The 27,086-nt window shown below is 53.0% G+C and overlaps 1 protein-coding gene across 15 annotated transcripts; it reads right to left on the bottom strand.

Annotated features, from left to right (window-relative positions):
• Positions 1 to 13,351: 13,351 nt before the first annotated feature.
• Positions 13,352 to 26,798, bottom strand: Capn11 (calpain 11). Of its 15 annotated transcripts, none has more exons than XM_010617720.1 (22): positions 26,673 to 26,790; positions 22,856 to 23,103; positions 22,498 to 22,567; positions 21,286 to 21,404; positions 20,361 to 20,494; positions 20,088 to 20,256; positions 18,893 to 18,976; positions 18,725 to 18,810; positions 18,564 to 18,638; positions 18,282 to 18,442; positions 18,010 to 18,188; positions 16,503 to 16,568; positions 16,098 to 16,309; positions 15,812 to 15,851; positions 15,655 to 15,720; positions 15,511 to 15,568; positions 15,341 to 15,405; positions 14,827 to 14,895; positions 14,364 to 14,442; positions 14,163 to 14,279; positions 13,792 to 13,850; positions 13,352 to 13,686 (listed from the first exon to the last, which is right to left on the bottom strand). In XM_010617720.1, the coding sequence occupies exons 1-22, from the start codon at positions 26,704 to 26,706 to the stop codon at positions 13,666 to 13,668; spliced, it is 2,211 nt and encodes a 736-aa protein (XP_010616022.1). In that variant the 5' UTR covers positions 26,707 to 26,790; the 3' UTR covers positions 13,352 to 13,665. The 15 variants fall into 15 exon arrangements, 14 of the variants coding, with proteins under 14 accessions (XP_010616022.1, XP_010616023.1, XP_010616014.1 ...); XM_010617721.1 differs by having other exon boundaries at positions 16,557 to 16,568; positions 26,673 to 26,788; XM_010617712.1 differs by having other exon boundaries at positions 15,341 to 15,568; positions 26,673 to 26,791.
• Between the last annotated feature and the right edge of the window lie 288 nt (positions 26,799 to 27,086).

Genomic DNA, 27,086 nt, shown 5'->3' with positions numbered 1-27,086 from the left:
TGAACAAAAAAAAAAAAAAAAAAAAAAAAAAAAAAAAGAAAGAAAGAAAAAGAAAGAAATAGGATTTAAGACAGTTTTCTATCCATTGGGAAGAAGGATCAGATTTGACTGGCACATGTAGTACAAGATTAAATTCTGAGTTTGTTGTGGCAGCCATGCCTGTGATCTCAGCACTCTGGGAGGCTGAGGCAGGAGGATTGCAAGTTTGATTCTAGCTGGGGCAACTTAGTGACTCTGACAGACCCTGAAGTAACTCTACTAACTAGCAAATAGGCTGGGGATGTAGCTCAGTGTGAAGGCTTTGGGTTGTTCAAGCCCTATTACCACAGCAAACGTGCGAACAAATAAATAACACTTAAAAATGTTGGTGGCATTCTAGGCTTAAATGTGACAAGTAAACTATAAAAAACTAGGAGTGGATCTTTAGGAATTGGAAGTAGAGAGTTATTTTGTAAATTTTTACAAACTCTTTGTTATGGTAATTTTGAAAAAAATTATGAAAGCAGCACAGGGAGCCCCAGGGTGGGTCGTGGATCACCTGACTTTACCAGTAAACCAGAACCCCCACCCCCTCCCCGAGTTCTGGGGACTGGAACATCACCTGCCCCCACCTGAACTCCGTTCCAGCTGGGTGCTAGTTGGCAGGGGGAGTCTGGAGCTGCGATCCCCAGGTTCCAACCCCAGCTCCCCCACTGCCGGTGTGGGATCTTAGGCAGATAAGCCATCGACCATGTGGTGACTCAGTTTACCTCCCTGTGAAACGCAGCTACCTGGTTAGGAAGCACACAGTGCAAACACTCGGGGAACAGCAGCAGTCTTCATCGCCCACCCACTGCACCCCCATTCCGCAGTCAGTTCCCACCTATGAGCTGTGCTGCTGTCTGCCCCACAGGTGAGTAAACTGAGGCTCAGAGACAGCCTCGGGGAAGAGGAGGGCATCGGGACAGAGTTGCTGGAGAGTCCTGGGTGCCAAGCTGTGGGGGTGCAGCGACTCAGGGCCCTCTGGCTGCGCCCTTCGAATCCACCATCAAGGAGTGCAAGTGTCTGTGAGGAGACCGTGCTGCTGTCACAGTGGTCACAGGGGGCCGTGGGGAGTTGGAGGCTCTGGGAGGTCCCCACTCCTGTGTGTGACCTGAGGAGGGGTGGCTGGGAGGGAGAAGGACAGTGAGGGGCTGCAGGGGATAGGAGGAGGGAACAGTTGAGCCAGGACAGGCACTAAGCAGAGAAGGAACTCAGAGAACCGAGTGGAGGCCCCTAGGAAGCCAGACACAGTCACCGTGCCCCTTAGTAACCCAGCCAAGTCAGGGGACATCACAAACCCATGGGGACCAGAGTGTCTGGCTTAGTAGGACCTGAGGGACATTGGGACTCGCCAACCAGGGCTATCGTAGAAACGGCCTTCTGCCCTCATGCCAATGCAGCCACCTTGCAGCAGAATGCAGCTCACTGGCAATGTCCCTGTCCCTGACGTGTGGCATTGTCTATAAAGCTCTTTCCTGACTGGATAAAGAAAATGTGGTTAATAAAGTGGAATACTACTCAGCCATAAAAAATGAGAAATTAGAGACATTATAGCTAAATGGATGCACATTGAGGCCATGCTCTGAAGTGATATAAATAGGACACACTAGTGTAAATACCAAATAGTTTCTCTTTTGTGAGAAACTGAAAGTGAAAATAAGGACTAAAAGGTATAACAGATAATGTGAAATAGGAAGGAAAGGGACAAAGGGGAAGGGGAAGTGGGAGGGGAGGAGAAAAGGAAAGAAGGGAATGGAATTAATGTGAGAAAACGAAAAATAATGGAAACAACGTCTTTGTAGATAGGGAGGGAGGGAGGGAGGGGTTGAAGGGAAGGCAGGGGGTTGGGGAAAAAATGAGAACCAAGACTGATTACTTAAAGATACAAATTTCCAACAATGGATGTCATTATATTGTGTACATTAAATGCACCCAAAAAATTAACTTTAAAAAGCCCCTCTGGAGGGATGTCCCCCACCCCAGGGCCACTGGCCACTTCGAGCTCTATCTGATGATGTTCTTGCCAGCCTGCTGCCCCCAGACCCTGGCATTAACTAATCCAGGCTACTGCTACTGGAGTCTTCCTCTGCTAATAAATCTCAACCCATCCTCTCCTGCTTGTATCTCAGCCACCCTTACCTCACAGCCTCCACAGGCATTTTCTTGGGTCTCCTGGGAACCTGCTCTACTGCCTCAGCACACCTGGGCTGTGGGCAAGACAGCTGCCAACCCAGCTAGGAAGCCAAAGAAATGCCTGCGATCACGGAGATTGTACAGATTAACAGAAGCGAAAGGCAGGCATAGGGAGAGCACATCTGTGATCCTAGCCATGGGAAGGCTGAGGCAGGAGGATTGCCCCATGCTTGAGGCCAGCCTGAGCTACACAGTGAGTCCAAAGCCAACCGGAACCACAGGGGGAGACTCTGTATCAAAAAAGAGGGGGGATTAAGTTCAAGGTCAGTCTTGGCTACTTAGGAAGACCTTGTCTCCAATAAATACATACATACATACATACATTTTTAAAAGGAGGGGAAAGTCAGGATGGGACAGTCCCAGAACACCTCCATGGGTGCAGGATGATGGCTTTTGTAGAAGCTTGGGAACCACGTAGGTATGGAGAAGCCCTGAGAGGGTCCCAAAATGGGGGGGATGTTGTTTGTTAATGAACGATGTGATTTAAAGGGAAATAAAGGATGTGTGGGACCATGGTGGCCGTGGGGCAGCCCCTCCAAGCTCAAGCCTGTGCCACACGATGACACAGGAAATAGAACTCAGGTAAACCTGCTCAGGTGACACCACCCAGCATGTGGGGATGAGGGGTGTCCCGGCAGCTGGATGCAGGTCAGGCTGATATGGAGAGGTCAGGCTGCAAAGCTGGATATCAGATGAGAAAGCTGGCTCTGTGCAGCCTGCATTGGGTCTTAGTGGGCAGCAGGGCTGGGAGAGACCAAGCACTGTCTCCAGATGCCAAAGGGGGTGGGAACCAATTTCCCAGCAGCTCCTGAGAGTTAACCAGAGCCCATTTGGGACCATCTTGGCTGATTGCTAAATATGCTTGGGATTGTATGGTCTAAGTTGATGTTTTCATTTAGTCAGTTGGCTAAAACATTTCTTGTCTATAGCTTTGGGACAGTTCTTTAACTATAATTACAGTGTTAACTTGTTCTCTTGCTGCTCTCTGCTTCTACTAAGATAATTTTGAGGTCATATAAAGGTTTAAACCATTGCTCATTCTAGCTGAAATGGAATTTCTATGAGACCAAAGGAAAAATAATATAGCAAAGGCCTTTTTGAAATTTGAGTGGGGGCAAGAATACAACAGAAAGAAATCAGTAAGTAGGAGAGAGAGAGAGAGAAATACAAAAACAAGAAAAAATTATTATGTATGATAAAATAAAGCTTTCATCCTAAAGTAAAAGGATCAGATGGTTCCAAAAAGAAAAAGAAAAGAAAACATAAGGATAGAGCAGGGGATGTAGCTCAGTGGCTTGAAAATGCAAGGTCCTGAGTTCGATTCCCAGTACTGAAAAAGAAAATATAAGAGTAATCCGACATGGGAGCAAACCCCAATAATCCTAGTACTCTGGGAGGCTGAGGCAAGAGGATCACAACTTCCAGCCCAGCCTGGGAAACAGTGATTCAGAGAGACCCTGTCTCAAAATAAAAGATAAGAAAAGTGCTGGAGATGTAGCTAGATGCAAAGACCCTGACTTCAAACCCCAATACCACACACACACACACACACACACACACACACTAAAGACAAAGTCAAGAAAGTTTTGTGGAGTATTAAAGTTATAAAAGAAAATTTGTGTGTATGATTAAGTTGGTTATGATGAAAAGGTCATTTAGAGTTTTCTAAAGTCAGAATTTGATGCATTTATATAAAACCAAACTCTGATTCTCTGTGTTTAACATTGATCAGTTTTAAGTAAAGCACACATAAAGTGGCCTAGGAAACAAAGATACTGTCACGATAGTATTTTATGTTTCTGCTGATCTTCTTAGCTTTTGGTTTCTTGGGGGAGGTTCTTCATGTGTACAATATTGTCATGTAAAACCTGGGTGGTATCTCTTTGCTTATACACATCAAGCCATAAGGATTTGTGGCCATTCACATGGTTTCTTAAGATTGTTAAAAGTTTAAAGCTCTTTGATCATTTTTGTTGGTACTGCTAATTTGTATAAGGCCGGTGAGAGTGGTGCCATTCTGATCAGTAAAAGCATTAGCTACCACTGGCCTCGGAAACACAGGGAGTCCTGGTGGTCCTGATATGATGTTGTCAGCCATGATTTTATATATATATGTATGTATATGTGTGTGTATGTATGGTTTTTTTTTTGTTGTTTTTTTTTTTGGTACCAGGGATCAAACTCTGGACCTTGTGCTTGCGGGGCAGATGGCAGCACCACTGAGCTAAATCGTCCACCCCCATGATATTTTTTTAATCTTAAAACGCTGTACAAAATAAAGTAACCTATTCGTCTTATCACTTGCTAACCATTCATCAGAATTCCAGTCATGGCTGTTCTGTCTTGTGTCAGCCACAGTTTTTGAGCTACAGTTCTGATTCAAGGCTTGAATCTCTGAAACATTTGCAATCAGATTCACGAAAAAGACCAACACATCCCTTAGACAAATTGACTTTACTTTTGATTATCTTTGGTGAAAAATGGTGTAATTCAAAATTATATATCCGGTTCAAAACTGTTATACAATTTGTTTGGATCTAGTTGGTTTGTTTGTTTTATATTTTCCTTTTAAAACTCTGTGATTCTTGCCTCTCAGAACCCTACAGAAGTCAGCTCCTAACACAAAGTTCTGGTCTGGCACTCTGTTAGCCATCACTTACAAGCGCAGATACAATTTTAATGGTAGACTCAAGGAGGCTTGGCCAAAGAGTGTTCTAAAACTCTTTGTTGCTTGATTGTGGCTAAAACAGCTGTGATGCTTAGCTGGGTGGGCTGGCATGTACCCGTAATCCCAGCACTCTGAGAGGCTGAGGCAGGAGGATCACAAATTTCAGGCCAGCCTGAGCAATTTAGCAAGACTTTGTCTCAGCGTAAAAAATGGTTGGGGTTGTAGCTTAGTGTGAAGGCCTTGGGTCTAATCCCATACTACATATAAACCAAACAACCAGTAAGTAAATACTGGAAGGATTATGAAGCCGACTTTCAATTGTCAATCACTTCCCCTCCAGTCTGGGACCAGGTAAGACCAACAGCTAGAACAGCGTTCTGGTAGTGAAGTCCATATACAAATGTAATTACTGTGATCAACGATGCCTTCGGAGAGGATCTCACAAAAAACCAGGGGTGGGAGAGCTGGGTGTGGTGGCGTATGCCTGTAATCCCAACACTTAGGAGGCTGAGGCAGGAGGAGGATCACCAAGAGCATGAGGCCAGCCTGGGTGACATAGGGAGACTCTGTCTCAAAACAAACAAACAGCAACAGGGATATTAGGAAAACAGGAGTTGTCAAAATCAAGATGGCACCGCTTGTGTTGCTTCCTAGGAAAAATTAAATCCACGAGATTGTGAGGGAAGAGTTCTTATGCACAAGTGCCCTATGATAAATACTGCAAAAGCCTCTGCCCACATCTTTTCTCCCAGTTTGAGCCAGTTTGAGCCTAATCTAACAGAGCTGCCATTGGATATAAACTGAGGGAAGCAGCCTTGCAGACACAGGTGGGCTTAAAGCCGCTTTCTTTAGATGACGCCGCATGCACGTCTTTCACTTTGAATGGGAACAAGTAAATGCAGCAGAGCCTTTGCTGACGTTTGATTGTCTGGGGTGGCTGAGGGCATCACAGGAAAAAAAAAAAGACAAGAACAGAATGGGGACTAGATGCACCCTTGATCATTTTCATGGTGTGTCTTGAGTTTTACATAAAGTGTAACTCTGTAGTAGGGCTACAGATCGATTTCAGGAGTTTGTCCTCTTTCCAATTAGTTACGATTTCTTCCGGCCTCCTGGGGAAATGTTATTATTGTTATTATTATTATTTTCAATTTGCTTGTTTTGGTGACAGGGCTCCTTACAACCTGTTGCTCTCTGTGCTGTTGTTGTGGGACTTCGTTGCAACGCACACCGTTCCTGTGCTACCTGAGGGACACTGGGGGACAGGTGTGGTAAGAGCCTAAGGGGTCAGACACATAGGGGGTGGAGTGTACGATTCCTGAGAAAAAATGAGGCAATTAGCAGCATGTCCCTGAAATGACCTTTCTGTGTTTCTAAGACTCTTGCCAAGACAAGGGAACATTGTAAACGGACAGGGACTGGAATGTCCGGATAAGAACTATCTGAAGGACTCTGGGCAAACTGGTATTATCTGCAGAAACTCCCTTCCTGCCCTTGTGCCAAGTCAGCTGTTCCTTGGAATACTGGCCACACAATGGGGATAAGCACGCTAATGTCACTATTAATCAGTAAAACCTCCTCCCTGCAGTAGCTGTCACCCAGCCGACCACCACTGGAGACTTCATGCTCTCTCTGGCCACTTCCTGTCTGTCCTCCCCTCCACCGGACCCCGGTGATTCATTGGTCCAGACTGCTGCCGCTAGACTTTCTGATGACTGTCCTATCCGGCCTGCCTCTGCTGGACTCTGTCCTTCTCTGCTAATTAAGTCTCAACCCTGTCCTTTCTTGTTGATCTCTAAATAAACCCTATCTCCCACGGTGATCCCTGGGTATTTTCTTGGGTCTCTGGGCAACCTATTCGACTGCCCCAGCACAGCAGGGCTGTGGAAGGGACCAAAGTCCTCATGAAGGTGCACTGTCGTGGCGCACGCCTGTGATCCCAGCACTTGGGAGGTTGAGGCAGGAGGATCGCTGTGATCGAGACCAGCCTGGGCTACACAGTAAAACTCCATCTCAAAAAAAGTACTAGTGGACCGAAGACCCAGATGTCCTTCTGGCAGGGGACACCAAAAAATAAGAAAACTAGGGAAGGAGACAAACTCAGGGTGATTTTGAAGCCCGGGAGCCCGAGCTCTATAGCTTTGGCAGGGAGGGGGTGAGAGAGACCCTGAGGCTGCTCTGGGTTGAGCAGGACAGGAAATCCCCACCAGCTGCCTTCGGGAGCAGCCCACAAGCCAGAGAGGCTCAGCTGTGGACTCCCAAGTGGACACACACCAGGTTAATAAATCGATTTTTGTAAATAGATGTCACAGACACAACACAGAGGCACTGTGACAAAGCCAGGAAGTAGTCACCCTGGGAAGGCTAGTGAAACGTGAGTTTGGGGTTTCTTCTGTACTTTCCTGTATTCTTTTATTTTGTTTTGTTTTGTTTTTCTTTTGAGACAGGGTCTCACTATGTAGTTGAGATGGACCTGGAACTCACTATGTAGCCCAGCATGGTCTCGAACTCAATGATCCTCCTGCCTCAGCCTCCCGAGTGCAGGGATTACAGGAGTGCGCCAAAAAGCCCGGCTGTTTTTTCTGTATTCCACCAAGACTACGGCTGCCCTGACACCAGAGGGACTCGATAGATGGCATTCTACCCTGGGGGGTGGGCATCTTCGGGCTGGAGCCCTATGTTACCAAGAGGTCCCAGGAAGAGCTTGGGACCAGAAGGGCCTGGAGATGTGGTCCTGGGAGGGGACAAATGGCCAGGGAGGGCAGCTACACTGGACAAAAGAGGCAGAGTGCACAAGGCAGGAGCTAAACCCCAAGGGGCAAGACCGATGACAAGAGAAGGAAAATATTTCAGGCCCTGCAGCCAACTAACATCTTATTTTCCTAAGATACAAACCACTCCTAGACTTTCGCAAGGAAAACCAAAAGAGCCCAAAATAAAAACGTACAAGGAACACATAGAGATCATCCGTGGAAAACAAGATGCAGGCAGAAGCAAAACACGAATCTGTGCTCGGGGTCATCGTAGCGACCCCCAGGTCCACTGAGATGCTGTGGTCTTGGGCAACTGAAAAATGTGCAAGGAGTATGAGGCAGGCTCTGTACACGAGGCTGAGGGTTAAGTGCCTCTGAACTAGCCCGGTGGAGTACTAGGGAAAGGAAAGAGCATTTAATCCTTGCCATAATTACTGTTGTACCTGCTCTCTAGCACAATAGTCTAAAAATGCATCCTATAGAAATATTTGACACATACATACTGCTATTTATTGTTTATCAATAAATAACAATATCTTTATCAAGGCTAAAGATGACAAATAGCCATCACCACAGAACTGCCGAAAAATTTGAATGAGACTTTGCTAGAGAGGTTAGCATGCAACTCTGAAAACCATAAGGGGATGGCTGGGCGTGGTGGTATATGGCTGTAACCCCACTGTCTCAGGAGGCTGAGGCAGGAGGATTGCCATGAGTTCGAGCCCAGCCTCGGCTCCACAGTGAGACCCTGTATCAAACAAACAAACAAACATACAAGCAATAAGGAGGCCCTCTTAACACAAATACAGAAATAAGCTCCAAGATATGTATGTCAATGGCTTTTAAAAAATAAACTGTTCTTAAGAATAGTTTTAGAGTAACAGGGAAATTGTGGAGATTGTACAGTTTCTTTCCATCTCGTATCAATTTCCTCTACTTATTGGAGAATGAGCTCCTGGACACCTCCTGGACACTTGCCTGTTGCTGCGGAGCATTGCTGTGGCTTCAGGGTGTGGAAAGAGGAAGTATGGGCATCTCGTAACGTGCAAACATATACATTTGCAGTTTGGGCATTGAACCCAGGGAGCACTGACTCCATCCTCAGCTCTTTTAATTTTTGTTTTGAGATGAATCCTCGCTAAGCTGCTCCACTGGCCTAGAGTTTTTGATCCTCCTACCTGAACCCCTCCAGTGGCTGGGTCCTGGGTGTGCACCACCATGCCCAGTTTATAAATATTTTTTTTATGTAATCACTTGTACACGTACTGAGTGAAACAGAGTTCATGTTGATATTGCCAATCTACCATGTGGATCATTCCAGACTCTCCCCCTTGTGAATTTGTAATTGCCTCAAGATGTGTTTACTTTTTTAAAATGAAAAAAGAAGGGGCAGCTGGGAGAGCTCAGTGGTAGAGCGAGTGCTCGGCACCCATGAGGTTCTGGGTGTGATCCCCAGCACCACACACACACACACACACACACACACATATACACACACATGGTGTCAGCTGGTTTGTATCCTATCTTAACCTTTTGTCCAAAGAGGGTGGAGAAAAGCGAATATCTATATATTTGCATTTAGACAGAGAAACAACTTTTTTCCCCACTTTTTTTTGTTTGTTTGTTTGCAGTACTGGAGATTGAACCCAGAGCCTTTTTCACTGAGCTACATCTCCAAACCCTTTCTTACAGTTTTGAGACAGGGTCTTGTTAAGTTGCCCAGGCTGGGCTCAATCTTGCCATCCTCTTGCCTCGGCCTCCCAGAGTGCTGGGATTACAGGCATGGGGCATATCCAGTTTGCCATAATGCTTTTAAAAGAAAAAAAACACAACAAAACAGAAAGCTATTGAGCCCTTCTGCTTTGCTTTTCTTCCCTCACATGTTTTCAGGGGCAGTCAGAGCTCTTGCGTGATATTCCTGGTATCGGGAAGAGGTGAGCCCTGTTGTCTGAGAGACCGGACCATGAAGCCACAGAGACCCTTGAGGAACTAGAGATGTGGGGTGGGGCCGCTCCTCCTCCTCCATCCCTTGTCTTTGCACGAAAGTGGGGCACGCGTCTGTGGCAGTTGGTTGGCAGGAGGTGCCACTGATCTTGTGATGAGGCCTGTGCGTGTTGGGGGCATCTGATGCCATCAGTGCCCTCGCCCACCAGAGACACTGCCTGCCTGTGCCCACAGAGCCTTGGGGACCACAGGACACGGCGTGCTGGCCTCCATGGCACTCAGGCTGCCCTTGGGCAGTGGAGTCCACTGGGGAAGGGCATGGGAGGGGCTAGAGAAAATCGCCCCATTGCCATGCCATTTTGCTGTTATTTCGAGACAGTGTCATTACGTAGTCCAGGCCAGCCCACGCTGAATTTCACTGACTGAGTAGCCAGCCAGGGTGAACTTGAACTCAAGATGGTCCTGCCTCAGACAGGCCTGTGCCGCCACACCCAGCTGCTTTGATAACACCGTGGCTGACACTCAGGTATTCAGTGCCAGCAGGGACTCTCTTGGAAAGGGAGGTTTCATAGACATCTTATTTAACTTCATAATAAGTCTCATGGTTTTCGTGCTATGTGGCTCAGTGGCTGGGTGTTCTAGCCTGTATAATATCACTTTTATTAGTGTAAGTAGTTCTGAAAGGAAAAGATCATGGGCCCAGATGTTTCCAACTTTTGTTTTGTTCTCTTTCTTTTTTTGAAACAGGGTCTTGCTACAGAGTCCAGGCTGGCCTGGAACTCTTGGCAACCCTCCTGTCTCAGCCTCCCTAGAGCTGGGATTACGGGCCTATGCCACCATGCCCAGCCGGCCTTGTTCTCACTATGTCAGTTGCCCCTGTCCCTCTATGACAGGCCTGGTTTCCCCTGATTGGCAGGTGGGACCAAGGGGAAAGCATCTGGCCCCAACCAGCCCCAAGTTCAGTGAACCTGCCATGGCTGCTGTGCTAAGGTGTCTATGAGTCATTTTAGTTTTATTTACAACCAGAATTGATGGTCCTGGTTGATAAGAATTAACTGAATCTTTCAAATTAGTTTGCACAGCTGGGCCCAAGGAACACATCTGCGATCCCAGTTACGCAGGAAACTCAAAGGAAGATCACATGTTTAAAGCCAGACAGGGCAATTTAGTGAGACCCTATCTGAAAACAAAAACCAAGCCAGGTATTATGCTGCACACTTGGAATCCTAGCACTTTGGAAGGCTGAGGCAGGAGAATTGCTGCAAGTTCAAGGCCAGTCTGGACTACACAGCAAGTCCTTGTCTCAAAAACACAAAATAAAACAAAAGAGTTCAAGACCAGCCTGGGCAACTGGTGACTTAGCAACTTAGAGACTTACAGACTCTATCTCAAAGTAAAAAATACAATTTTAAAAAGGCTGAGGATAGCACTCAGGAAGCTGAGGCAGGAGGATCTTCATGAATTTAAGGCAAGCCTGGGTTACAGAGTGAGATCAAGACCAGCCTGAAGTACATAGTGAGAACTTTTCTTAACCCCCACCCCCAAAAAAGGGATCTAGCTCAATGTGAAAGCCCTGTGTTTAATCCCTAGAACAAAAAAAAAAAGTTGGGGATATAGCTCAGTGTAGAGAGCTCACCTAGCATTCTGGAGGCTCTGAGTTCAGTCTCTAATACTACAATAAACAAACAAACAAGTTTTTGTTGTTTTTTACCCTTTGTTTGCTTATTTTTCCCAGACAGGGTCTTGCCATGTAGCCCAGGCTGACCTTGCTGCGATCGTCCTGCCTCAGGCGTGCACCATCAAGTCCGCCTTGCTTCTGTTGTTTTTAGAGGGCTGAGACACAGCTCTGAACTCCCGGTTTTGAGCACAGGATTAGGGACGTTCCCAGCACGTGGAAACACTAAATGTCCAAGGAGACAGATCTGCTGCCACCCTGGGTGCGAGCACTCCCCATCGTACACGTGTGTTGAAATGTCACACTGAGCCCCACAACTATGCGCACTCACTGGGTGTGGATTAAATATAAAAATGTATTTTAAAGAAATTTAAAGGAAGAAGTGAGTGACGTTTGGGGTAGGGACTGACTGCTCCCCTTCCATCCCGGCTTGACATTAGCAATGTCACCCTCGGAGGAGAAGGCCGCTTCCTGATCCCCTGGGACCTTTGCCAGCTCTGTGGGAAGGAAGATGAGGGTGGGGCGTCCGCCTGCTAAGAGCATCTTTAGAGTGTGATCTATCAGCTGGGAGAGGGTGGCAGGACAGGAAATGGCTCCTGGTCAGGCAGCGGGGGCGGCGCTCTCTCCAGGCTGCCTCACTTGGGTCTTGGACGTCATGCAGGAGGTGTGCTAGGCTGGCACCGAATCCCGGGTCGCAGGCCCCAGAGGACCGAGTCCCAGCATCCTCTCGGCACGCAGGGGCGGCCTACTTAGCACCATGGCGGGAAGCACTATAGAGGGAAACTGAGGCAGGAAGGATTTAGATGAGAATGAGGGGCTGGGGCACACGTAGCTCAGGGTAGAGCGCTTGCCCAGCATGCACTAGGGCCCGGTTCCATCCCCAGAACAGCAAATAAAAAAAAAAAAGTAAAATGAAGTTGCATATTTCAATATGGTTCCGGATGGTCCAGCCCTGAGGCAGAGGGAGAGAGAGACAGAGAGACAGACACAGGCACAGACACAGACACAGAAAGAGACAGAGTTTCACAGTTGGGAAACCCAGAAGCTAAGCTAGTGGCCTGTCTTCCTCAAACTGAGAGGGACAAGGGCCACCCTCGGCCTTGGCACTGAGGACAGTTCCACAGGGCCAGACTCTGGCGTCTTTCTGGGCCTGGCATGTTCCGGCCTTGGTCCTTTCCCTTTTCCTTAGCTTTTTTCACTTGTACTCTCGATGGCGGTCAGGTGGATGAGTGCAGGTGGTCAGGCCCCTGGTGACAGTTTGCCAGGCCCCAGTTTTCCATCGACGGTGGCAACAGTTCGGATCTGACACCTGTGAGGCAGCGCTGAGCCACTGTGGGGCTGCAGCAGGTGTCAGGGCTTTGATCTGTGAGGCGCTGGGACGCCACTTCCAGGGGCCCCAGAGTCAGGCCGGAGATCACAGGGGGGCTGAGGGGGCTGCGATCCCCAACTGGCAGCTGCAGCGCAGGCTCCGTGGGCAGCTGGCTTGGCCTCCCCACCTGCTGCCCGCCATGCCCATACCATTCTCACCCCGGGGACTGGTGGTGCCCTCAGCTGCCCAGCACGCAAGCGCGGACAGTGCCTCCAGCCAACGGGACAAGCTCTCCTGCCTGCCTGCCCCCCTCCATCCCTCCCTTTCTTCCTTCCCTCCCTCCTTTCCCTCCTCGTTTCTTCTTGTTTTCCTCTATCCCGCTCTCTCCTTTCAGGACTGAACCAAGGGCTTTCAACCCTTTATAAAAATGATTTTGTTTTGAGATAGTGTGCCACTAAGTCACTAAGTTGCCTAAGCTGGGCTCTGACTTGTTGTTGCTTTTATGCTTGTTTGCTTTGTTTTGGTACCGGGGATTGAACTCAGGACCTTGCGCTTATAAGGCAGGCGCCATGTCACTGAGCTAAATCCCCAGCCCTAGGCTCCAACTTGTGATCCTCCTGCCTCAGCTTCCCATGACAGGTGCGTACCACCACTCCTGGCTTCAAGCAAACATTTCTTAATGCTCCTAGAGGAGAGGTGCTGCTACCCACTTCCACCGAGAGCTGTGGGATCCCCCCTCTTTGGTCCTGTCTCTTCATAGCACAGAGACACAGAGCCAGGCAGTGGGTGGCAGGTGCCATTTATTACAATACCATCCCCAGGCGAGGGGGGGGCAGCCACAGGTGGGTGTGTGGACAGGGGATGCCGGGGAAATATCACTTCATTTTTAGTAAAACAAACTCAGAGCTCGAGTCAGTGGGGCCGACCCAGGCACTAGAAGCCTGGCAGGGACGGGGAGAGGGGGCTTAGAGCCAGGAGGGCAGGCATGGAGTAACTTTGGCTTGTGGGGCCCATGCCATCTGCAGGGACCTCGCACGGGGGTGGCACAGAGCACCTGGCCCTGCTGGCCCAGGACCCTGTGGGTAGGGGGAGCCGGGTCCCCTCACATAGTTGTCTGCAGCCACTGTGGAGACAAGGGCAGGCTGAGGGGTGCAGGGGCGGGGGCAGGTGGGGAAACCGCAGCGGCCTGGGGTGGGACTCAGCACCCGCTCCTGCCATCCCCACACACCTGCTCCAGGTTCAGGTGAATATAGCCAGTGTTCTTGGGGTCCATGGTCAGAAAAAACGCTGCGTTAGAGAGGAGGCCAGGCAAGGGCTGAGAGGGCAGCCAGGCCTCCAGGGCCCACTCCCAGGTCGGAAGAGTTAGACACGCGGTCCTGCTGCTCACACCCGAGATCCAGCCCGATGCCCCCCAGCACAGCTTGTCTCCCCTAGAGCCAGTCGGGGCTCCCAGCCCGGGCTCAGTCCTGGGGCCGCTCCCACTGTCACCCCCGCTTTTTCGAGGGGGATACAGGCTGCCAGACAGTTACAACCCAACAAGGGGTGGGTCCTGTTGGCTCCCCAGGGCCAGGTTGGGGGCCAGGCCGGTGCCCCACTCACCGAACATAGCCTTCAGCCTCAGGAAACAGCACAGGAAGCTGTCCAGGTCCAGGGTTAAGTTTTCATCTGCGTACCGAGCGACCAGTACCTCTGCAACCTTGTTGTTCAACTTAATGCCTGGGGTGGAGAGTAGCGGGAAGGGGTCAGTGAGGGCCTCTAGATGCGCCCCCAGTGCCCCACAGCCATGTCTGCCCCAGACACCTGCTCTCTCCACAGCCAGGCGCAGCTCGTAGGAGTTCAGGGTACCCGAACAGTCCTGGTCGCACTCTCGGAAGATGTCCTGAGTGTGGGGCAGCCAGATGTGGGGTATGGGGTTGGCATCGTGAAACACTGGGGTCCTGGGACCAGTGCTGAGACCCTCCCTCTGAGCTCCTGACTGTCCAGGGACGGAAGGGTTAATGCCAAGCACAGCAGGGGCCGCTGATGGCCGGGGCTTCCTGCCAGCACTGTGACCATGGCCCTCAGACCTGGTATCTTCATGAACAATGCACCAGCCCTCCTGCAGGCCCTCTTCTGCTGTGCATGTGTGTGTGCATGGGTGTGCACACACTCATGTCTTTACTGCAGGGCTCCTGTGCCCGTTCCATCTCTGAATGTCCCATCCCCATGGAGAGCCACCCTCTCTGGCCCCCACAGACCATCCAGCCCCTCCGTCCCCTTTTACCACCCATTTCTTGATCTTTTTCCACAGGATCTGGAACTCCCGAAGCCCCAGCTTGCCTGAGCCATCTTTCTGGGGGTCGTCAAGGATCATAGGGATAGGGCATGAAGGGGGAACCTTGGGCCACCACAGGGTACAGACTCTAGTTCCCCAGTGAGGAAGACTGGCGTCTTTTTTTTTTCCCTCCCAGTATCAGGGATTAAACCCAGGGTCTTTGTTCTGAGCTGCATCCCCAGCCCTTTTAATTTTCTTATTTTGAGACAGGGTCTTGCTAAGTTGCCCAGGCTAGACTGAAACTTGCCCGAGCCTCCTGCCTCAGCCTCCCAGAGCGATTGGAATACAGGTATGCTCCATTGTGTCCAGCTAAAACTGGCATCTTTTGCTATCCCAGAGTTTCACCCCCATCCCAAAGGAGGGCAAGACTGGCCAGAGAGGTAGCCATCTCAGGGTCAGGCATGGGCGTGCAGGGCAGGGGCCAGAGGGCAGAGGACAGGCCTGGACATGCACAGGAAGATACGTCCATGAGGCTGATCATACGACGACAGGTGTCCAGGCCAAAGCCCCGGGTCTTGAAGTTACTCACTGTGAGGGAGGGGCGTGGTGGGAAGAAGACTGGGAATGAGAGGGTGTGCCGCAATATGGGGCCAAAGGTCGGGGGCCGGGCTGCGGGGCCGGGCAGAGACTCACATCTAACGGCTAACCTGCTGAGCAGAGTTTGCAGTCTGTGCACGCTTATTTCCTTGTCCTAGGAAGAAGGACCATAAACCCCTGTCCCCGTCCCTTCACCCCAGGCAGCCACCTCTCTGCAGCCTCAGCCTGGGGCCCTCTCACCTCACCAGCCACCACATTAAATAGACTGAGGAGGTTCTGGTCCAGGTCCTGCTCGGAGACCGTCTCCTGGGGCGGGGTGACAGGACATGTGGCCCAGATGCTGTTCACGGCACTTCCACCCACGGAGTCCCTCTTGCCCTGGCTGGGTGTCCCTCACCTCCTGGAGATGCTCTGCGTAGTTGACTTCATCCAGTTCCCTGAGCGAAAAGGACGAAGGCTTCTGGTTACCAGGGCTGGGAGTCAGGGTGGTCCTACCGGCCGTGTCGCACCTCTTGAGTGAGGTGGAAAAGCTCTAGGTGCTACTCCTAACTGGGACCTCTCCTCCTCAGGTCCCAGGTTCCCTGAGTGTAAAGTAGGCCCCAAGGAGGAGGAGCAGGTGGCAGCTCCCTGAGCAGGGTACCCCGCAGCTGTGGGGCAGAGAGCGGGGACTCCGGGGTCCTCACCAGGACTCGCTGTGCTTCTCGGTGAAGACCCGCAGCAGGAAGTCAGCGTCCTGGTGTGGCTGGAAGGTGGAGGGGACGATGATGTACTCGCCAGGGGGCAGCCGCAGCTCACTGTGCACTTCCCGTGCGTTGGTGAAGATCTCAGAAAAGCCCAGGTCCGGGTACCTCTCGAAGAAGTCTTTCCTCAGATGGCCATGCTGAAGACTCTGAAACTGTGGGCCCTACAGTGGGCACAGGCCTGGGACAGGCCCTCGGGGAGCAGCTGGCTGGTCTGAACCCCGCCTATGGGACAGACAACCCCAGCATGGTCCCCACCTCCTGGAGCCCCACCAGGGCCCCAGAGAGCCGGACCCCGAGCCAGCGCTCCCTGTGCTCGAGGCCAGTCCCGTCCTCCACCATCCTCACGCAGTTGGGATGAACTAGGCCTAGGAGGGAGCCCTGGGTCCTGGTCTCCTGTACCTCCTTGGGGACCTGGAGGGACAAGAGAGAGGGGTCAGACTTCCAGGGTGCGGGACTAGGGCAGGGGTATGCGTGAGCGGGTTGGGGTGCAGTTTCAGGCCCTGGCACAATGGTGCTGGGTGGGACCTGGGTCTGGTAGCATCAGGAGGAGCGGGCCCTGCAGACAGCAAAGCACCGTTTACACAGAGCTTCGCCAAATAGATCTTTATCACCCCAAGCCAAGGGCAGGAAGCTCAGTCCCCAAGAAGTGATTGTTAAGCCCATGCTGCTAAAAGTGAAAGAGCTGGGAGGGAAAATCCAACGGGCTTTTCCGGGACCCTATTCCAAGGAACATTCATTTCCTGCAAGAAGTGGACAGGAGATACTTGAAATCAGGGACCAAGGACAAACAAGTGCATGCGTTTGTTTTTCGTGACAAGGTCTCAGTGTTGCCTAAGCTGGTCCCGAACTTTCAGGTTCAATCGATCCCCTGGCCTCCACTTCTGAAGTAGTGGGGACTACAGGTGTGCAAGATTGTGCCCAGCTCCAAGTGACTTTATAAATCATCAAGTTAAAAGCACAGCTCATGCCCGTAATTCCCGCACTCTGGGAGGATGAGGCAGGAAGGAGGCTCACCATTGAGTTCAACACCAGCCTGGGCTAGAGAATGAGATCCCATCTCAAAAAACTGAAAACAAAAACAAAGAAAAAAAAAAAAAAAAAAAAAAAAAAAAAGGAAGAGGGGCCCAAGCTAGCAGTTTCCTCTGCCTGGCCAGGTGATGCCCTGTGCTGGGAATGCCCAGCAGGGGGCACTCATCAGGTACCAGGCAGACTGAAGAGCCTTGCTCTTCGATTTCCAGAATGACAGACCAAAGAAACCTTTTTTTTTTCCCTCCTGACTCCTGTGGAGCTCAGTTACAACAGCAGAAGTGGGCCTGGCTGGGGCTGTGCCTCAGGGTCCTCCATGAAACCCGCAGGAGCAGCCCTGGAGCTCAGGGCTCAGGTCAGCTGTGTTGAACCCAGACGGGAGAAGGACCTCAAATACAGGAGGTGTTCCATAAATACTCGATGTAGTCAGATGTGGGTGACTGAGTGGCTCTTTCTGGGTTTTGCAGAGCACCATGGGTACTGGGAAGTCTGTCAGGATTTCTCTGGGTCCCTGGAGCGAGGGCCGCTGGGGAGGTGACGGAGAGAGGGAGTACTTGGGGGATCACAGCTGTGCCCAGGGCCTGGGAATAGGACATGGGCCCCGTCTTGACCCGTGGATGCAAGCGTGGCTGTGGGGCCTCTCTGGCCCCTAAACTCCTTCCTCTTCCTTAGGGGCTCTGGGACAGCATGTGTCACAGAGGCGATGCTGGCCAGGCATGGCGATGGAAGGGCAGGAAACTGCAGCCTCCGGGAGACAGGGCTGCGGACCACAAGAGGGCCGGAGGGTGCGGCCAGCTGAGGGGCAGGGGATGCATGGGGCGCCCACCGGGAAGAGGACGAAGCCGATGGTCAGCAGCGTGGCCCCCTGTGGCTGGCCGAGCCTCCAGTTCTTTTGCATCAGAGCCACCACGCAGGTGCAGACCACCGTGTCGTCCTCTAGGTCGTCCTCAGGGTCATCGCCCACCAAGAGCGAGACCCTGAACTGGGGGTTGGTCCAGAATGTGTCTGCCGGGAGGCCGTCGGGGGTCAGACGCACCGGGGTCCGACAGACACTAGACTTCGGGTACCCCGACCCTTCCACCCACGTCCTTCACCCACCGAGGTTGTTCCTGCAGCCCCCTGCGGTGCTGCCCCTCCGCCAGCTGCCCTCGTAGAAAGTGATGTGCCAGCGCCTCGCAGGGTGCCCGGCCAGGGCGTCAGGTGTGAGGTTGCAGACCTCCAGGAGGGAGAAGTGGCACAGGAAGTCTTGGTAGGACATCCTGTGGCAGGGAGAAGGTGCACTGCGCACGCCCGCGCCCAGGGTCCCCCAGCTTCCAGGGCACCGTCGTGGCAGGGAGACGGGGTGGGGTCGCAGGGCCAGGACACCCCAGACGCACTGACCAGAACTCGCCATCCTCTTTTTTGCGCAGCAGCTGTGTCTGGACCTTGGGGTCCACTTCGTCCCATTCTGCAGAGCTGTGGGAGGGAGGCAGGGCAGGGAGGGTGGGCAGGGGCAACCCCCCCAAACACCGTCGCCCCCAGGCACCTCATCAGACACTCACTTGTCGCTCCAGGCTCCGTTCCATTCGATCCGGCCCCAGGGGTTCAGCAGCCTCAGCAGCAGTTCCATCCTGCCCCTGTAGGGGACCTGGGGGAGACGGGAGGGTCAGGGCCACTGCAGGGTCCCTGTCCCTCTCGTGGCCCTCCGGTGGGCTGCGGCCAGGACTCACATCCACCAGGCCGGTCACCGAGTATGCGTGGCCTCTGACCAGCAAGCTGGGCATCACCGACTCTGGCTCACCATCGCTGGTGACCTGCAGGGCAGAGGAGAGGGACAGGCGCGGTCTGCCCTGGGCACCCAAGAAGTGGAGAACTCCTGGGGCCTTCCTTTCAAGCGACACTCTACATTTTGGGGTGATTGTAGATCTGCACAGGTTATAAGCAATAATACATCTGGGCAAGGTGACACACACTTGTGACCCCAGCAACTGGGAGGCAGAGGCAGGAGGATCACAGGTTTGAGGTCATCCTGGGCTACATAGTGAGTTCAAGCTTATCTTAAATTACATAGCAAGACCCTGTCTTAAAATAAAATAAAATAAAATAAAATAAAATAAAATAAAATAAAATAAAACAAGGTAGGTCTTAAGCGCTCCTGTGCTAGGAAACATCTGTAATACACAGAAGGGTCCACATGTTGCTAAGTTAAACCTACTTGCTCCTTAACCGGCTTCTCCCATGGCAACACCTTGCAAAACTATTGTGCAGGGTCAGACCAGGGTGTCGGCACTGATGTGTAGTAATGATTCGTGTGTGTTCTGTGCGATGTTACCACACGTGTAGTTCCGTGTCACATTCCCACAGTCAGGGACGGAAGGGACCTTTGTGCTGTGCTTCTGTAACCCACTCACCTTTTCCCCTTCCCTTCCCTTCCCCTGACCATCACTAGTCTGCTGCCCATTTGTCTACGAGTCTGGCCCTTTTTGTTGCTGAGTAATATTTCAGGGCGTTCAGCCTTTCCCCACTGTGGGGTGCCCGCATGGTGTGCTGTAGCACCTGACCACAGGCTTTGCATAGACACAAGTGACAAAATGACCTAGAACATCGCTGCTGCTCCTAGGGCTCCATGCTGGCTTCACTCATTCCTTTGCCTGTCTTTGCTGGGTGACTGTCACATGCTAGACCCTGCCCAAAGGCCCAGGCATGGCACTGAGTGACACAAAGAAGTCTGGAGGGAAGACAGCCATGGGGCAATGTGTAGATAGACACAGTCTCCATGGATGAAGGGAGAAAGTTAAAGCCAGGTAGAAAGTGCATCAGAGGGGACTGCTGAGCTGGAACTTGGAGAGGAGAGCTAGACCCTTGCAGGAACCTTTAGGGTACAACAGCAGCAGGTGCAAAGGCCCTGGGGTGGGCCCCGCTTACCTCAATGGAGCAGCCCATGAGAGAGCAGTGCTGCAGGGCCCTACGCAGCAACCTTGGCAGGGTGGGTGGGGGGTGCTGGAGCTGGAAGGTCAGCACCATGCCTCCGGTGAAGTCCTCCAGGCCTTCTGAGGTGCTGCCCCTAGCCAGTGCCTCATAGGATCCACTCAGCCTGTGGTCACAGAGAGCACGGTGGGGTGCCAGGTGGGGGTGGAATGGGAGGAGAGGAGGGCTGCCTGGCCACCCCCATCCCTGCCTCCCAGCCCCCGGGCTCACTTGGCATAGGCCTTCTCCAGCAGGGCGCTCCAGAACTCTTCGCGCTGCTGCGAGTGCACAAAGAGCAGCCGGTCGGCCCTGGTGGGCAGACGGTCATCCACCACCACATCCAGCCACCGCCCGAATTGCCAGATCTGCAGCCACGAAAGGATCAGCGAGGCACAGGTGCACGCACACACATACATGTACGCACACATGGACAGACTTGTCATAAGGGAAACACATGTGCAAGCTGGGACTCTGTCGTGCTAGCGCCCCCTGGCGGCCAAGCCTAGTAACACATGGGTCCCACTCCCCGGCACTGCGGACCCAGCCTCCTCTAGGCCCTGCCCAGGCTGTGCTCCGAGAGTCCACAGCTGGAGGCCAGGGCTCTGGGGCCTGAAGCGCTCCTGTGCTAGGAAACATCTGTAATACACAGAAGGGTCCATGTGTTGCTAAGTTAAAGGACACAGCACAAAAATGACAGGCTGCAGACCGCCACTCATGCAGACACACACAGGTACACGTGTCTGCACACACCAACAATGAGAGGGAGAGAAGAGAAGACACACGCGCAGCATTATTTTCTTTGGGGGCTTAAAAGTTAGCTTACAAAATTCCTTCCAGAGTGGATATTTCTCTGCTAGGCGAAGTCGCCTCCCAGAGCAGTGGGATTACAGGCATGCACCACTGTGCTTGGCTTTATCAATATTATTTTTTAAAAAAAGAAAACAAAAAGGGCCAGGAATTTAGCTCAGTGGTTCTGCCGCCTGCCTCGAAAGTGCAAGGACTCAAGTTCAATCCCCAGTACCAAAACCAAAAACCAAACAAACATCAACCCCCCCACCAAAACAAACGCACATAGGACCCCTGTCTTCTGTCTCTGTCTCCGTCTCTCTGTCAGTCTGAGTCTCTGTCTGTGTCTCTGTCACTCACTACACAACACCTGGAAATGGAAGATGCCAGCATAGTTCCTCTCGAAGCTCTGGCCTCCGGGCACGACGCGGGACAGCAGCCTGGGGCACGTGGTCAGGGAGCCCATGGCAGCGAGCAGCCAGCAGTCGCCTGCCGGGGCAGCAGGGCTGAAGTGAGTGCAGGGGACGGGGCAGGGGCACAGGTGAGCTCGGCCTGCCTGCTCTGTGAGAGCCCAGATGAGGGGAACTTGGGGGAAGAAGTGGCCCAGCGCCCACTCCACTCCAGGACCTGCTCTCTTTGGGCACCGAGCCACTCTGTCTTGTGCACAAACCCAGCCCCTTCCCCCGGCCGCCATCCAGACCTGGCACCCTGGTGTGGTGACGAAGGCCCAGGAGGCCTGTCCCTCATGTCACCACATCTTATAGGAGACCCAGGGACCCCACCCGTGCCTTGGCACCATGAGTCCCCACTGCCACTACCTGCCTTCTGGGGTCAGCCTTGCATGTGGGATGCCGTGACCCCTACTCAGTGACTGGACTGGAAAGGTTCTGGTCCTGGCAGTGGGTTGAAAATGTGTCCACACATCTGTGCCCATTCCTCTCGGAATGTGGTGCCTACTTCCTGTCCCCTCAAGGCCGGGCCAGATTCAGGGCTGGCTTCTCGTAGACAGAGCAAGAGGACGTGGGACTCCCAGGCCTCTCTGGGGTCACTCACTTTGGTGGGGGCAGCCACTCTGCTGTGTGGACTCTCAGCAGCCTATGGACAGTCCTGGCCTGGAGACACCCTCTGAGGACGCAGCACATCAGGCGACCTGAGGCAGACCTTGAGCTGGACCCACCTGGCCACCCTGCTTCTGATTTCCTGACCCACAGAAACTCTGAGGTAAGAAATCCTTGTCGCTGTGCTCAGTGGCACACGCCTGTAATCACACCTCCTTGGGAGGCTGAGGCAGGAGAGTCACGAGTTTCAGGCCAGCTCGGCCCTTCCTGGGACCCTTTCAAATGGCTGGGGATGTGGTTCAGTAGTGGAGCGCTTGTCTAGCGTGTCTAGCGTGTGCAAGGCCCTGGGTCAGGGTTAGGGCTTTGGATCCCTGAGTTGTGTGTGATTTATTATGCAGAGATGGGTAGCTGATATGTCATCCCAGTTTATTCCAAACCCAGGCTGCAGCAGGGGACGTGCAGGACAGGGACAGAGAAGCAGAGCCGGGTGTCTGAACCCCGGGTCTCCTAGGGCTGCTACTCACCCACGCTCCCCTGGCGGATGTCCGTGGGGCTGAGCCCATCCACAATGAACTGGGGGTTGCTTGCGATCTCCTGTGGGGGGTGGAGGAACAAGGGTGGCGAGGCAGGGCACTCCCTCCCCACCTTCTTCTTCTATCCAGGGGAGCAGATAAGGGGGGACTCGGACCAGCTGAATACAGCTCATCTGTGACAGCAAAGCAGGGTGGGAACAAGGCGCAGAGGGACACTGAGCTGAGCATGCTGGGTTCTGTCCCTGGAAGGCTGTAGGGGACAGAGGGGGAGCCGGGGGCCAGGTCCCAGGGGGGCAGAGACCATGACCCCCAGCCCCCTCCCCACTCCAGCCCCCCACCCGGTGCCCACCTTGGGCCGCAGCCAGCAGATTTCCTGCGCATATTGGTAGTCAGGGCCAAGGTCCTTGAAGCCGAGAGAGCAAGGCTCCGCAGGGAACAGGGGGTCCTCAAACAGCTCCCCCGCCTTCAGGCAGGCCTCCCACAGCTCCTGGAAGTTCTGGCCCCCAAAGCTGCAGGCGTTGTGATGCAAGCCCATGCCCTTGGCCTTGAGCCGGCTCTGGTTTATGGAAGCTGCCATGCCTGTAACAGGGGCCTCTGCTTGATAATAAAAGACAGTTGCCTTATTTAGAAATGGAACTGACATCTTTTTCAGAAGACACACAAATGACCAATAATCACTGGGAAAAGATTCACACCATTCCTTATTAAGAAAATGAAAATGAAGATCTCAAGGAGAAACCCCTCCATATCCAATTGGGCTGTCATGAAAAAAGGTGAATGCTAATAAGTGTTGGGGAGGACATGGAAAAGTCATAGTCCTTGGACTTGACCAGCGGGAATAAAAATGGTGCAGCCACCTTGGAGAACAGCACAGAAGTTTCTCTAAGAGTGAAATATAGCCAGGTGCCATGGCTCATAATTGTCATTCGAGCTAGTTGAGAGGCTGAGGCAGGAAAGTTACAAGTTCAAGCCCCGCTGGGCAATTTAATGGGCCTAGCAAGGACCCTGTCTCAATAATTAAAAAGGCTTGGGGTCATAGCCCATCGAGAAGGCCCTGGGTTCAATCCCCAGTAGTAGAGGGGGAAAAAGTGAAGCTCAGCAAGGGAGGAGTTTTGTCTGTTTTGTTTGCTGCTATGTTGAGCACACAGTAGGTGCTCATTGAATTGCCTGTCCTGTTCTCGGAAGCTCTTGGAGGGAGGCATTGAGTGGTTCTTTCTCCCGTGGGAAGAGGCCTACTGACATTGTAGATGGGGTGCAGCTCCTCTTAGGCCCCCAGGCCCTCAGGAACAGTCCTCGACAGCAGACTCCCCACACCTACCCAGCTTTGGAGACCAACGGTGTGTAGGTCAGCCTGAGGGAGCCAGAGCCAGCGTGGGGAGGAGCAGAGCTCACTGTGACAACCCCAAGGACTCTCTGGGGTCCCTCTGGATTTGCTGGCTTCAAGAATCACATTAAAAGCCACATGCTTTTAGAGGTGCCTATCTATAGTCCCTCAAGTGCTTCAAAATGTCCTGTAGCGCTCAGACAGCGCCCCGACAGCGCCCCCTACAGTCGGGACAGAGGCTCTTCCTTGTGGATCCCACACAAAAGTGCCACGGCACCTGGCGAGGCCAAGAAACCCGGTGAGGGGAAGCTGAGGCAGGGGGAAGCCTAGGAATTCAAGGGTAGCCTGGGCAACATAGTTTCTTTTCTTTTCTTTCCTTTTCTGCTTTTTGTTTGTTTCTTTGTTTGGCTTTTTTGAGGCAAGGTCCAGGCTGGCATTGAATTTGCAACTCTCTTGTCTCAGCCTTCCGAGGGCTAGGATTATAGACATGTGCCACCACTCCTGGCTAAGATCCTGTTCCCTAAAAGCAAACAGTCACATGGACAAAGGACTGAGAACCCCATCTGGAGTCTCGCTAAGAAGCTAGAAAGAATCTCTCAGACTGAAAGAGACCCCACTTATGAAAATGGCCACAGTTGGCAGCATTTGAGGACTCACTGTGCTGCATAGTGACAAAGACCCAAATTTGTCTGCCCTGGGAGCCTTTGAGTATTTATTGAGCAACTACTGGGGCCACATATGCAACCCTGACCATCAAGGGCTTACTGATAATCGCCCCATGCCCTGCCATCGCCAGGGTCCCTGTGTTCCTGGGAGACCTCTGGCTTTTTGGAACTTTTGTTCTGGGTGGGCACTTGGACCCTCCCAGCCACTCCCTCTGGTGCAGTGCCACAGGGCTGGGAGAGGGGTTACGGGTTGGGAGGGAGAGGCCCGCGTTCCTGCACGGAAGGACTGTCCCCTTCCCTGTTCTGAGACTTCCCACTGCCCCAAGGGTGGCTCTAGGAGTTCCTGGTTCTGGGGCAAGGAGGAGTGGGAGGGGAACTGGGAGCAGCCAGAATCCAGGAGTTCTCCTCTCCTCCTCCCTGTCCACCCTCCTCAGACCCTCTCTCCCAACCCAAGCCCTCTGGGGTTCTCTTAGAAGCAGTAGAGAAGCCAGGCATGGTGGTGCACACCTGCGATCCCAGCTACTTGGGAGGCTGAGGCAGATCTCAAGTTTGAAGCCATCCTGGGCAACTTAGTGAGACCGTCTCAAAGAGTAGAAAGGGAAAAGTCTGAAAAGTAGAGGAGGCTCCCCTGACTCTGAGGAAGTGGTTAAGGGGTGCCAGTGTGGATTTTTCTGTCAGAACATGAGAAGGCTATAGGGACAAACTATCAGCCCTCTGACAGGAGCGCTCATGGGAAAGGGGTGAGGTCCTCAAGGAAGGTGGGGCCTGGGGTTTCTCTCATCCCTGTCCCTCATGGGAGCAGCCAGTTGCCATTACTATGATCTCAGCAGGGAAGACAGCAGCCCCCAAAGGGGTCCTGGCAGATCCTCAGCCTGGTCACGCTGCCCTGGGGACTCTGCCAGGTCTGGAGATAGTTTGGCTGTCACAGCAGAATGGTGGTACCAGTGGAGACCCCATGTGCTGTGAAATGTCGTGCTGTGCTCAGACAGCGCCCCCTACAGCCGGGCCAGAGGGTGGTCCCACCCAAAGTTCCACGGTACCTGGCAAGGCTGGGAAACCTGGTGAGGGGAAGGCCCAGCCACCCCACAGGCAAAGGACCTCTCGGTGCCTGTCCACCTCAGGGCCTGAGACCCCACCCCAGGGACTGAGCTTGTCACACTAGGTGACCACAGGAGGCCGCTGCTATTACAGGAAGCCCCTCAGGGAGGATGCAGGACAGGCCCTGCCCCTAGGCTGGCGGGGATGAGCTCAGACAGGCAGACAGGTAGACAGACACAGCTGGGCTGGTGTGAGGGCCCAGGCAGGGGCCAGAGGGGCACACTAGAAGGCACGGTGGACAGAAGCTTTGCACCCGGCCCCCTCAGACAGTTTACTGTGGATACGGGGCCCGGGAACTTGTACATTTTTCGAAGCTATATTATGTTTTCATTAATAAAAAAAACCCAATATGCTTAGTGTAGTCCACCACTGTGTTCTGAAATTGCCTGCGCGGTGGGAAGGCCCCAGGGAGCTGCACCCTCTTTGTGGTGGGGACACCAAGACCCCCACCTTCTCACCCACCCACTCGGTGTCTTTCAGAATCAACTCCTTGTGGTAGGGGAGCAGGAAGTCTCCAGAGCAGGGAGGCTCCAGACACCGTGGCCTCTGGAGCTTCAGAGAGCAAGCTGGGGAGCAGAGGGCCTGGCCAGGAGGCTGGTGGCAGGCCGTGGCCCCAGGGTGACCCGGTAGTGGCTGCCCCTCCAGCACCCCTTTCCCCCCAGAAACAACTCAGCTCTGCAGCCACTTCTGGCACTTCTGGGGCTGAAGCCAGGGTCCCCACTGGCCTAGTGCCGGCTTCCACTGGCCTGTTGGACCTTCCTTTCCTGGCCCGAGCCCTTGGGTCCTGGGCTTGGCATGGACTCACCCTGTACCCAGAGGTTCACTGCTCTGATGGCTGTTTGGGGCTCCCTCACCAAACCCTCTCCTCTCCCTAGCAGCCAGCCCCTCAGCAGGAGGAGGTGCTGCTCCTGCCCCTGCAGGCCGGCTCTTGCATTCTGGGGCAGTTGGGCTAATGCATGAGTCCCGGGCTCCACCCGCAGGGCACTCAGTCTGATGGAGACCCAGCCCCATCTTCGGGGAGGCCTTGTCTGCAGGAAGTGCAGGTGTGGGACAAGGGGCCAAGGCCCATTGGCAGCTACCTGGGGAGCACGGCATGCAGGCGGTCAGTGCCATGGCGGCAGTTGAATTCCTTGGGGAAGCAGCGCCTACCCCGCCCCCGCTCCAGAATTTCCCGGTGGTCCCGTTTACCGGCCACCTTCGCCCGCTTCCTGTCTTCCCTTTTGTCCCCTCAGAAACCCAGCTCCCTCCCACTTGCCATGGGAATCTGTCTTTGGGGACGGGAAGGCCTTGGATAGAGAACTGAGGTTGCGGTGACGTGGACAGCTACTCTCTGAAAAGGAGCGGAGACTGGGGAGCAGCTGGGTCGTGCCCCAAGGGAGACTGCGCAGTGGAGGGCTGGGTCCCTGTGCCTGGTACCTGCAGAGTGGGTTTTGGGACCAGCAAGTTGGAAAGTGCTGTGTGATGAGGCTGGGCAGGCGTGGTGGCTGGGGTCC

Source organism: Fukomys damarensis, unplaced genomic scaffold (assembly GCF_012274545.1).
Source record: "Fukomys damarensis isolate Sample0158 unplaced genomic scaffold, DMR_v1.0_HiC HiC_scaffold_20, whole genome shotgun sequence".
Lineage (NCBI taxonomy): Eukaryota > Metazoa > Chordata > Mammalia > Rodentia > Bathyergidae > Fukomys > Fukomys damarensis.
The sequence above is the reverse complement of the archived record's forward strand: the minus strand, read 5'-3'. Positions and strand labels throughout refer to the sequence as shown.